This window comes from Alosa sapidissima, chromosome 14, assembly GCF_018492685.1.
Source record: "Alosa sapidissima isolate fAloSap1 chromosome 14, fAloSap1.pri, whole genome shotgun sequence".
Lineage (NCBI taxonomy): Eukaryota > Metazoa > Chordata > Actinopteri > Clupeiformes > Clupeidae > Alosa > Alosa sapidissima.
Genome location: NC_055970.1, coordinates 35,239,499 through 35,251,841, shown reverse-complemented (window position 1 = coordinate 35,251,841; position 12,343 = coordinate 35,239,499). Strand labels below are relative to the sequence as shown.

General features: G+C 38.5%; 1 protein-coding gene across 1 annotated transcript; it reads right to left on the bottom strand.

Moving 5' to 3' along the window:
- Positions 1 to 1,093: 1,093 nt before the first annotated feature.
- tpma (alpha-tropomyosin) lies at positions 1,094 to 5,846 on the bottom strand. The gene is made up of 10 exons (XM_042061071.1): positions 5,605 to 5,846; positions 5,272 to 5,397; positions 3,591 to 3,724; positions 3,367 to 3,484; positions 2,412 to 2,482; positions 2,246 to 2,321; positions 2,002 to 2,064; positions 1,834 to 1,903; positions 1,577 to 1,655; positions 1,094 to 1,301 (listed from the first exon to the last, which is right to left on the bottom strand). The coding sequence occupies exons 1-10, from the start codon at positions 5,716 to 5,718 to the stop codon at positions 1,298 to 1,300; spliced, it is 855 nt and encodes a 284-aa protein (XP_041917005.1). The 5' UTR covers positions 5,719 to 5,846; the 3' UTR covers positions 1,094 to 1,297.
- Positions 5,847 to 12,343: the final 6,497 nt, after the last annotated feature.

The following is a 12,343-nucleotide window of genomic DNA, read 5'->3' as shown; positions in this document are numbered from 1 at the left end:
CGGCAGATATATCAGACCAGACGCTATTAATGGTTACAACAATGGCATAATCAGATAGTAAATTGTTTATTTCTCATCTGTAATCTACAAATCTAAGCAAAATAAGGTCACACAAATGGCATTTTAAACAGATTCAGCAGCCATTACCAATGTCAGCCGCCATGTTTGTTTACCTTTCACAGCTGTTTCAGATGTTGCCCCAAGGGATTATGGGTAGGAGGGAGCATGAAGTGTGCATCGATGCTGCCTCCAAAAATTACCGTTATTTGGGAATTCTAAGATATCTTAAAAGGCAGCAGAATTTGTTTTTTCGGTTTCGAACCGCACTTGCTGCCTTGCTCCCCAGTTAGATATCTTAAAAGGCAGCAACTTTACCCGTTTCGAACACACCCACAGTGCATTCAGTTGGTCCACCAACCCTACTCCCGCTGTTTTACAGAAACAGCTGTGTCTCCCCATTCAAAACACTTCACTTCACTTTCATGTACAGTAAGTCTATATCAAAAGCTGTTTGTCTTTGTCTGAATGACGGTATTTTCTGTGTATTTTTCATTCCAACTGGTAGTTATTTTGAATAAAAAATAGACGAGAATGTGCTTGTATCTTAAATTACTTACACCTGGCTTGATCTAGTCGCTCCTACTCATCCTGGATTGGCGCTCATGAAACCTTTTGAGCTAGGATGACCAGACAACACTAGGTCAAGCCTCGTTTTATCACTTATTTTGGATTTCTTAATTCTGCTTTTGTGAAATACCCTTCAGATCCCTCCAAGAAATGTACAGTACTGTGTTTAAAGTATTATTACATGTTGTATTATTAGAAAGAAAGTGTAACTCACTACACTTCTAACATAATACCCACTATCACTCTTTTCAGATAATTGGCTTTGTATTCAATTCACCAGGGATCAATTTGGATGAAAAGCAAAAAGAAAATAAATTAATGAATGTATCATTTTTGTATGAGGCAATAAAAAAAAACATTTGTAGATGTTGAGCTTTTGATTTTATTGAAGCTACTCAAAAATAAATTATGGACATAAATAGAAATCAAAAGAAACAAACAAAAAGAAGAGAGAAAGGGAGCAACAGATGGATGAATGTTTATTTTACAGAAAGCAAAATGATTCAAAGCTTTAGGCACCAAACATAGTGTAAGTGCTTTGTCGCCTTGCCCCACACAGGAAGGATGGAGTGATAGAGAACATATAAGAACATAGAGAAAAAGAGAGAAAGGGTGAGGAAAATGAAGAAGCCCCTCAGCCAGAACACACCGGTGAGGAAACGTAAGCAAATTATCTGTGGGTGAGAGAGAGATAGACAGGAAACAGAGTGTGATGATGGAGAAGACAATGGACATGCAGTAGTTCTGATGACCAAGACATGCAGACATTAGAAATGAGGAAATGGTGACAAGATCAGTAAAAAATAATATTACTAACTATAACTATAAAATGGTCCATGCATAAAATTGTACATCTACTATACAGGGTTAGTTGGGTAAGAAAGCATTTTTGGCTGTAAAATAGGAAGGAAAAGAGTTTTTCCAGAAATATTCAGAATGCAATATTTACATGGATGTCATGTCGTTGAGGGCATGGTCCAGCTCCTCACTGATGGCTTTGTACTTGAGCTTCTGGGCATACAACTCATCTACAGACATAATAAGCATTAAGAGCGATGAATTTCATGTCACAAAAATAATACCATAGTGTCTTCTACGATAAGTGTATATGGAGGACTCAGATCCTAAGTTACACTCCGCCATGATCAGTGTATGCTGTAAAGCATAGCGACAAAGCAGATGGGTAGTCAAAACTTAAAAACTCACCCTCAAGATCATCAATGGTCTTCTCCAGTTTTGCCACTGTTCTCTCAGCAAACTCTGCACGAGTTTCAGCCTGGAGCACAAAGAATGATTTCAGAACACAATCATAGAGTCTAAAAAGACTAAAGGCTTTCATGTGTGATGAGGACTGAAAAACAAAAAGGAACTAACCTCCTTCAGTCTGTCAGTCAGGACCTTGATCTCCTCCTCATACTTGTCCTCTTTCGCAGAGTACTGTTGTAAAAAAGAGGTACTACAGTCAGTGCTAACATACATAAGACATACACAAAACATATACACACAACACATATACCAATTCAAAGTCACCTCCAGTGGACAGACAGACACACACACACACACACACACACACACACACACACACACACACACACACACACACACAATACAAACAAACCTTCTCAGCCTGGGCCTCAAGAGACTTCATGTTGTTGGTCACAGTTTTCAGTTCCTCTTCCAGTTCAGAGCACTTACTACAGAAAAATAATTCAAGGAATGATGGTTGTACCATTTGATATAAACAGACATCAAACACAATATTTACTTTTGTGCAGAGACCTTACCCCTCAGACAGCTCAGCGCGCTCTTCTGTACGCTCCAGCTCAGCCTCAACAATCACCAGCTTACGAGCCACCTGAACATACCGCATACATCCTTGTTTAGCACTTGGACATTATTGAGTATTTGCTAATTATCTGATTTCAATCCAACTAGAAACTATAAACAGAATATTTGAGTATGGATTTAATGTGTATGTATTTTGCGTGATTTTTAGACATTGGGATAGCAAATCCTGGCAGGTAAAATTTCAAATTCATATGCCCTCTGCTAACTTCAGAAATAAAATCACTGGGAATTAGGGACTCACGGTTTACAAAATCAGGGGTCTAGCGTCAGCATGTTAGAATACAAATTGGCTGTCACCATCTTTAAAAATAGCATATTTTTAGTTATGTGTGCTTACTTCCAACCACATTTTCACAAGCAAGACTATTGTCAATTATGCTCATATGAGCTGTCAGTTTTCAAGCAGGGATCATCAACTAATCTGCATGGACAACATACTTATTTTATATATAATTATTTTGGCCATCTGGAACTTTGAACCTACTTGACTTGTTAGTGAAAAAGTGGCACACAAAGTGACATTTGTAAAGATTTAAAAAAATATATTTAGCTGAAGTAGATAGCATCCAGCATTGAACAGAACACAGGGGGTACTTCCTCACTCTCTATATAATACCTCCATTGGCAAAATTAATGTTAATTCCAAAGGCACCAACTGCAGAACTCCATTAGCAGTGAGGACATTTTCCACTTTTCAAAGAATAAAGTGAAAGAAGGTATTTAGTGAAGAAAGTGTAAAGTAATCCCTTATGAATGCCACTGGCATAAATGTAAGTAGATACATCTGATATCAAAACTGTTAGTATTGCACTTCAAAATGGCAAAGTTGTTGGGACTAGACCTGTGACCTATGAGTATGTTGTATGCAGTTGTGTGTGCCTGAAAACTCACCTCCTCATACTTGCGGTCAGCCTCCTCAGCAATGTGCTTGGCTTCCTTCAGCTGGATCTCCTGCAGTTCCATCTTCTCCTCATCCTTCAAGGCCCTGTTCTCAATGACCTTCATTCCTCTGTGAGAGTGAGACAGATTTTTTTGTTTGTTTTCATTCTAGTTTTTATACAAGAGAATGTTACAACTTGTTCAGTTTTGTGTGTTGGCGTGAGTGCCAGTCAGACCTCTCGCTCTCATCAGCAGCCTTCTCAGCCTCCTCCAGCTTCTGCAGTGCAGTGGCAAGACGCTCCTGAGCACGATCCAACTCCTCCTCAACCAGTTGGATACGTCTGTTCAGAGAGGCCACTTCACCCTCAGCCTGCAGAGAGTCAAATGGTAAGCAAGAGCCCCCATATCCTTATACACAAAGAGCTAATTATGGTGTCAAACTGTAAAGAGGATGCTAATAATGATAATGATAGCAACAATAATAAAAGGGATGATGAAACAAACTGTACAAGTATTTTACTGCATTTTGTACTATTTTCTGGAAATGACTAATCATTTGTAGGAGAGGCATCTTAATCTATTTCTTTTAACAATAGATAATTAGCTATATTTTTATGTATCTGCCTAAGCACTTAGTCACATCCGTGAGTTCATGGGAGGTCAGACAATAAACTTCCTATTACAGAAACTGAAGTAGAGAAATCTGTCTACTCCAAAATTGTTTGTTGAATTTTGTTGAAACCAGTGCACAAATTGCCCTTGCACACAGTTATGTTGATTAACTGTACATTCTATTTTAATGATTACCTTGTGTGCCTGGCTTCCTTGGATAATGCAGATTGTACCGAGGTTAACTAATAATTTCAATATATATCAAAGTATCCATATTTTTTAAGAATTTGACCACTTATTTGGCCTCGTACAGTAATTTGTTCCTACTTAAACACACTCTCAATGCAACTGTGAATTGAATATTTCAAAATTGTATTATGCCCCATCGAACACTGGGCTAAAATGCTAACACTGTCACTTGACAATGTTACAATTAAACAAAAAAACAGCTTCCAAAGAAAGGCATTTTTGAATAATCCATGGGAAGTCACAAACTCAAAGGTTACTACTCTGTTCTCATTGATCATATAAAAATCAATTTGAATGATATTAATACAGTTAAGTTGTTGCATACACATTACTTCACATGTTTGTCTTAAAATATTAGCTCTGACAAAATATATAGGCCTAGATAGTCTAAGCCTGTAATGCAAGATATATGACAGAGAGCTGTTGAATTGTTATTAACAAAACACAATTTGGATAACAAGAAACTTAATTTTATGTTGAATGCAACTTCAAATTATACTTTAATCATACTAATTATTGTATGTATAGTCATTTAGTTGGAGTGGTGTTGGAGCGGTTGGAGTGGTGTAGCTGTGGTGGGTGTGAGGAAACGGGGTTGGGTTATCATCTTGCACAGCTGCCATGAGTCAGAGGAGTATCAGAGCTACTGAAATTGTAAGCTTGTATCGTGTAAACCTGATAGCTCACACTGACTTGGCCATTTAAAGCTTTGTGCTATATATAGTATACTACATGGCTAGTTGATGAAAACTGCTCAGAAAGCAGGAGGCAGCATTACCTTAATTGTGTACACAGGAGTTGACCTTCCCTTGGCCACAAAGTATGTATTTGGTCAGGGCTAGATATTTTTTGCTTTGTTGTTCTGTGAGTTTAAACATTAAATATGAAACAGCCCGTGCAGTGCAGAGTGATATATGCTTTATTTATTCTATTTCAAATAGGGCTGTACCTCTGATGTACCTCAGAGCCTGTACCTCGGACACAGTGTATAAAGTACTGTGTGTGTGTGTGTGTGTTTGTGTGTTTGTTTCTACGATGACAAAACAGTGCACTCACATCTGTGGCTGTCTTCTCTGCCAGCTCCAGCTTCTCTTGTGCTTCCTTCAAGGCCTCAGAGTACTTATCAAGCTCATCCTCTGTGCCCTTCAGCTTCTTCTGCAGGGCTACCAGATCATCCTCCAGCTAAGGCCACACATAAAACCATAGACATAAGTGGACATGTACACAGACAGAATGAAGTAAAAGTATTGGAAAAGTTTAAGGGGAAAATGTATATCACTTCCCTTAAACTACATTAACATGACTCAGGCCACAATAAGTGTAATATTCCATAAAAAGGAAACTCTTCTGTGTAATCAATCCAACAGTCATCCAACTCTAGATGCCGACCTGCTTGCTGCGGTCCTCTGCTGCCTTCTTGTCTCCCTCAGCCTGCTCTGCTCTGTCCAAGGCATTTTCCTTGTCAAGCTTGAGCATCTGCATCTTCTTCTTAATGGCATCCATGGCTGCTGGTTGTGTGTTAGTGTACCTAACTGATAGAAAAGAGATAGAACAGAGAGGATGAAGCCTCAAGCGTCTGTGCCGGACTGAACGCTGCGCTGGAGTGCACGCTGGTGCTGCTGCTAAGCTGTAATATGCGCTTTTTTTTAGGGGGCCACGGACGTTGAGAGACACCCAATACTTTTTTGGAAATGACTCCCAAGAGATTGCTTGGCCAACCTGCGCTTTTTTTAAAGATCTGTATTCCGATTCGCTACTCTAAGACATTTGACCACTGATGTGGCTATATATGGAGTATGAGCAACAAGAGTCTTGGAGCCCCCACCAAGACAGCTCCTTGGCCAGAGACTCACTCCCCCTCCCCCTTAAAGGGTCTTGTTCCTATTTCTGACCTCTTGGTTCTGTCACAAATAAAGATTTCTTATGTTGGGGACCTCTAACCAGTAGCACCAGACGGAAAGGTTCTATCAGACCCAGGAAACAACTGTTACTGTGATCACAGAAGTGTTTAAGGGGTTAAGAGAAATAAGACATGTGTTTTCAAAGTGAAATTTACTTGACATTTACTTGACATTTATAACAGAGGATTTTTTTGCAATTGCAGAAGAAAATACACATCATAGTTTTCCAACTTTTGTGTTTAAATCAGGAGGGGCATTCATTTCAGCTGTTTTATGCCTTATGCCCTAACTTCATTAGTTGGGTACTAGAAGTGTACCCACAACATTTCAATCAAGGGGGCGTATCAGCTCTGCAAGCAAGTTAGCATAACTACTTAGTCTGGTAATTATACAATCTTCCCTCTTCCGTACTATCAAAGTAACTATCTATAGGAAGAGCAGATTTTGGGGGCTCTATTCTAGACAGAGGAAAAGGACATTTTTCTTATTTTCCCTTAAACCATCCCCATCCCCCAAATCCCTTCTCCTGTATAGGGTATTTTTAGTCTTCTCTTCCTTTCAAACACCTGTCTTCGTCTGTATATTTCCTCCAAAAGGTTCCTCACTCTTTCCCTTACTATGTTCTCATGAAATTGAGACATCTGAGTAACAGCTGTGAGCAGAATATAATGTATGGACAAATTGAAAATTCCAAGATTTCTTTAATCTTTAATTTGTTAGAATTAGTTTGAGGTGTTCTTTAGCTTAGCTGACATGTGGAATCATAATACACCATGACACATGTCACCACGGTGTTATTCACTTAGTTTCTGTGATTATTAACTTAATTTAGGGCTAATAGAAATTTAGCATTTTTGTAAGACTTTATAATGTATTGTAATGTATTGTAATTGTGGGGGTGACTGTAGATCTACATTGCTGAGATGCTTTAACAAAGAGCATTTTACAAACACATTTTTTTTTCCATTTGGTTTTAGGTAGTTCAGTCCTTGGCTTAATAAACAGATCTACAGTCTAACATTATGTTAGAACAGAGAGAGAAAGTCAGTCAAAATGTAAAATCTTTTAAATGTTGACTTTTTCTATTCTATTCTGATTGAACCATCTTTGGAATGCTGAACTATGGGCAATATAATCATTCTAACATAGGAAATAAACTTTAATGTCATTACATATATTGGCGTTCTCTCAAAATCCTGGTGTCTCTTTTTTATCCAAATCATTTAATTTTTACATGTTACTGCAGAAGCAACTATAAGGCAACCTTTCAGTAATTAAGAATAAAACTTCAGAATGAAAAGACTTCTAATGCACGGAGCCCGGAAAGTGATATGGAAGTTTTTTGAAAATGTGTGAATGAGTTTCATAGCTGCCACATGGGTGTTATTAAAAAGCGCATACGCTTTTCACACTTTAAGTCACACATTTAAGTCGTACTTGCGCATTAAGTAAGTCTCATGTACACTTTAGTAACTTGCACCTGTGTTTCACATAGCCTGCTTTGAGGCACTTTTATAGCCTGACTGGAGCACCACTGTAGATAGTTGTGAGGTGTATGAATAGCCAACTTCCAATATTAAAAGTTAGGTATGTGCATTTAGCTAGCTATTATTTTACACATGTGAACTATCTTCATTTATCTGTCATTGACAGTAAAAGAATTTAGCTACACAGCTTCTTTTTCTGGTGCTGATAGCCAACTAACATTAAGTTCAGATTGAGAACATTACATTAACCTACAATTCCCTAACTTCAGAAACATTCAGAAATCCGACCAGTATAAATAAAATGCCTCTAATATATGTTTAGGCTCACTTCAAGGATTCAAGGATTTTTATGTCACATACATACTGTAGTTACTCTACTCTTGTAAAACTTGTAGTGAAATAGCATTTAGCGGCTCAACTTTCCTCTGCATAGGTATCTATTTATAAGAACAAAGTGAGAAAGATTTAGAAGGAATTTAATAAATAGATTGAGAGGGTGGGGGTGGGGGGGGTTGCAGTATGTGTAAATGCAGTATGGCAAGACCATGTAGTTTAAAGAGTCTTATGTGTGTTCACGATGCGGATGGCTTGAGCAAAGAAGCTCCTCAGTCTTTCTGTCTTTCTGTTTTAGCCATGTGAAAACAAACATCTGCTTGACCTCAGTGGTTTAAACAGCCCATTGTCTGGGAGAAGTGGTCTGATGGTACGTTCGGCAGTATTCCCTTTGATTGGGCAGAATGCCTGAAATGGATAGATATTGTATTGTCCCATAGGGATAATTTCCACACATCTTCTGTTCCATAGCACAGCAACAACACATATAAAAATACATAAAACATGTAACACATATATCCCATGAAATGTTCCTAGGATACATCAAAATGACACTGGTGAGCCTTGCGTTATGCTCTGAAATTTGAACAAGTTCAACACAGCTCCTATATCACTATACAATGGCACAAGTGACATTTCACCAACTTTACAGGAGGGCCAAAACAACACCAATTGGTTCATTGTGTCTTGGTTTTTCACTAATCTCTCCAAAATTGCTTTTCATTTGATGTATATCTCAATTTTGCCATAAATGTCACTTACGCCCCTCTGGTTCTCACCCCTTCTGTACAGAGGTAAATTATTAACCAAGACAAGTCAAGAATTGCAGGGAGGAGAACAACATTGATAAGTATAGCGGATATAGACTGCAGTCACCCATTCTGGCCCTATCGCTACAGTTTTAGTACTTTACAGGCCCAAATTCAAGGGCAAAAAGGGTGACCTTTCTCTCCTATTACTATAAATGGTGTAAGAAGTGGGCTGGCTTGCTATGGAGCCATCCAACGCATGCCCAGGGTGAGCCTGTAGTATAAACCACACCGGGGACCCCTATGTTAGGTTGATCCTTGTGTGTGGGACCCCAGATATGAATGAGGCATGACTTTACAGGGCAGGAGAAGTGTATCAGGGGGACTTAGTTGTTATGGAGCATTGTGTTATTTGGGGCAGCCGTACTGGTTAGCACTTCGGACCTGTATCCGGAGGGTTGCCGGTTCGAACCCCGACCAGTAGGCACAGCTGAAGTGCCCTTGAGCAAGGCACCTAACCCCTCACTGCTCCCCGAGCGCCGCTGTTGATGCAGGCTGCTCACTGCGCCGGGATAGTGTGTGCTTCACCTCACTGTGTGTACACTGTGTACTGTGTGCTGTGTGTGTTTCACTAATTCACGGATTGGGATAAATGCAGAGACCAAATTTCCTTCACGGGATCAAAAGAGTATATACTTATATGTAATTTGCAAGTTGGATGACTAAACTAACACTAGCATCATGGGGTTCATCCCTATGTTCCCAGGGTCCTATGTTTTCCTGATTAATATGGTAGATAATAGGAACATGAAAAAGAGTCCTATGTTACCAGGGCCCTATGTTCCCCAGTTAGAGGGTCCTATGCCCTGAAAGGAAATGTATACACGCAGTTTGAAACTACTTCAAGAATCTCCATAGAGTGCTGCTTTTCAGTGGGTGCTTGACTTGTATAATCATTCTATGTTGTTTTTTATGGTTTAATTATTACTTTTTTAACACTTTTAAGCCCTTTTATGCTTTTATGTACTATTACCTTGTGTATTTTATGTTTTCTTATTATGTTTTATTCTTTACTTTTTAAATTATTCTTTGACTATTGCCCTTCTATTCCTGTTTGCTTTTGTTTATGTATAGTACATTGAATGACCTCTGTGTATAAAATGCGCTATATAAATAAAGTTGACTTGACTTGACTATTTCTGCTTATTTTATCAGACAAATAATGATGAACAAAATTGTTTATTTTAATTTTATTTTAAGTGTAAGATTTTTGTTTGACCTAGAACACGAAAGATGTTATTTTTAGAGGCCAACTCATTGTGTGGTGTATAGTGATATTTGTAAGGGACGCGGCATTCAGTTCACAGAAAGAAATGCACGTTCGAGGGGGTAAAACGGCCCGACGCGCCAGTGGCCAGCGTAAGTGCATTTCTTTCCTGTGAACCGAACGTCGTGAAGTCCATTACCCCGCTTATACCACTGTTGCCACTTCCGTTGTGTTCATTTGCTGTTTTAATTTAAATGTTTTAATCACTAAAACGGTCTTGTTTGTAGAACACTTACTTCTTTCCGCCACATATCAACTAATTTCTCAACTTGCAGGACAAACTGCCATTGCTAGTTCTAAATGGATGGTTGCTATGGCCAAAGGCATCTCCCATTGTCAAGCGGGCATATCCCAGAATTCTGATGAACCTTAGCTTTGAAACATTGCTATTTTACTCAGCCTACTGCCATGTAACTAGCTAAAAGCCACCTCCATCATATGCTACAATGTTGCTATGTTCTGAACATCTGTATTTTACAGCTTTGATGCAACATGACAAGTTTGGCGAAATAAAATACAAGTGTGATACAGCCAAAAAACTGGAGCTACTTCATAGTTGTGCAAATAACCTACAGTTATTACACATTCTAAAGAACGCAAATTCAACCAAGCAGGGAAATTCAACCAAGCATTTGTGTGTGTGTATATATATATATATATATATATATATATATATATATATATATATATATATAGGCCTACTGTATATTTAAACTTAAAATGTATCCTGACCTGAACATAAAAGAAGGATTAATGGATGAATCTCTATGTTGGGCATTGACACAGTCGGGTGTTTACATTAGCTAATTGCGGTCTGACTGTTGTTGCCGTTATTAATATTAACTGTTTATAGCTGACTGTTTAATTGCACACAGACTAACCTTTTTGTAGTGATTTAGTTAAACCTATAATTTCAGGCTATGGGATATACAGTGCCAGATTTATCATTTTGCCAGAGCCTTTATCCATGATGCTAGGCTACTGTTAATTTACTGTCATCAAACTTGCGAATGACAGCTATTGCACGTCTTTATCCATGATGCAAGAGCATACCTATGTTCCCAAGGTCCTATGTTCCCAGGGTCCTACTGTATGTTCCCGAGTTAATTTTTTTGCTAACACAGAGTGGCTAAATCTCAATTGCGCATTCCCACCAAAGTCTGTGAGGACTAAGGGCTGTCCCACTATGAAATTGTGAAATGCATGAGGGCTCACTCTCACCCTTTCCATGTCCTTTCCATAACTTGGTATTTATGCACTTTACCCAAGATAATTAATAACAAATCATAATATTGTAATGCTGTAACACACAGTTATCAAAAGGGAGTGTAAGGCCAAGATTTTTGGACCAAGCTGTCAATTTCTCCAAAAAGAGAAACTGGTTTGATAGTCACTTCTGAAATCTCTGTAAATGTATGCTGTGAATATGACACATTCATGTTTGGTCTTGAATTGATACTTGTAATGTGGGCAGCAGTCTGATCATGGTTTCATTATCATCTAATATATCTGTACATAGTTGAAGACTAAGAACTACACTGTAGTCTGTATGTGAATCTCACATCTATATGTTTTTACACCAACTGACCAATGATCTGCAGGCCAGTTGGTTGGCAGTCTCTGCTTGATTCTTCTGATATACTGCTGGCTGGAGGTCACTCTCTCCTTTCTCTGACTTCTTGGCCACTCTCTTCTTACTTTTGGGTTTGGTCTTTCTTTTACTTTATATTTGATTGTTTTATCTGGTGTATTTGACATTCTACCTTGTTAACTTGTTACGTTTAGGTTTAAGTTTGTTATTTGGGTAAGTTTACTTTGTTCTTTTGTTACTTTGTTACAGTATATAGACCTATCTGAGTTTTACCTTTCATTCAATGTTAAGTGATATTGATCACATCTACCTTTATGATTTATTAGTTAATAAAGTGTTAATTCACCCACCATCTTAATTATTCTCTTATGCCATGCCACTCCTCTGCTATAGTTGATGACATTTATTTGAGGTCGATTTCTTAATTTTATGGAGTCAGATTAATTGTAGTACTTTTAGGCAAGTCCGCTCGGTGGCCATATTGTAACGCTTTTTGGGCACTTATCAGACATCCATTTCGGCAGAAATGCATTTGCACATGGCTTCACGACACCGACCTTGCTCCAGCGGCGAGATCACAACACATGATTGGCGCGATGTATTCACAACACACCGCATGATTAGCACAATGTATTAACATGTCAACTTCTTTGCTGTGGAAGGGGCGGGATATGTGTAGACAACTGCCATATTGGCGTTACAAACTAACCCCATGCATTTCTATAGAGGATTTTTTGAGT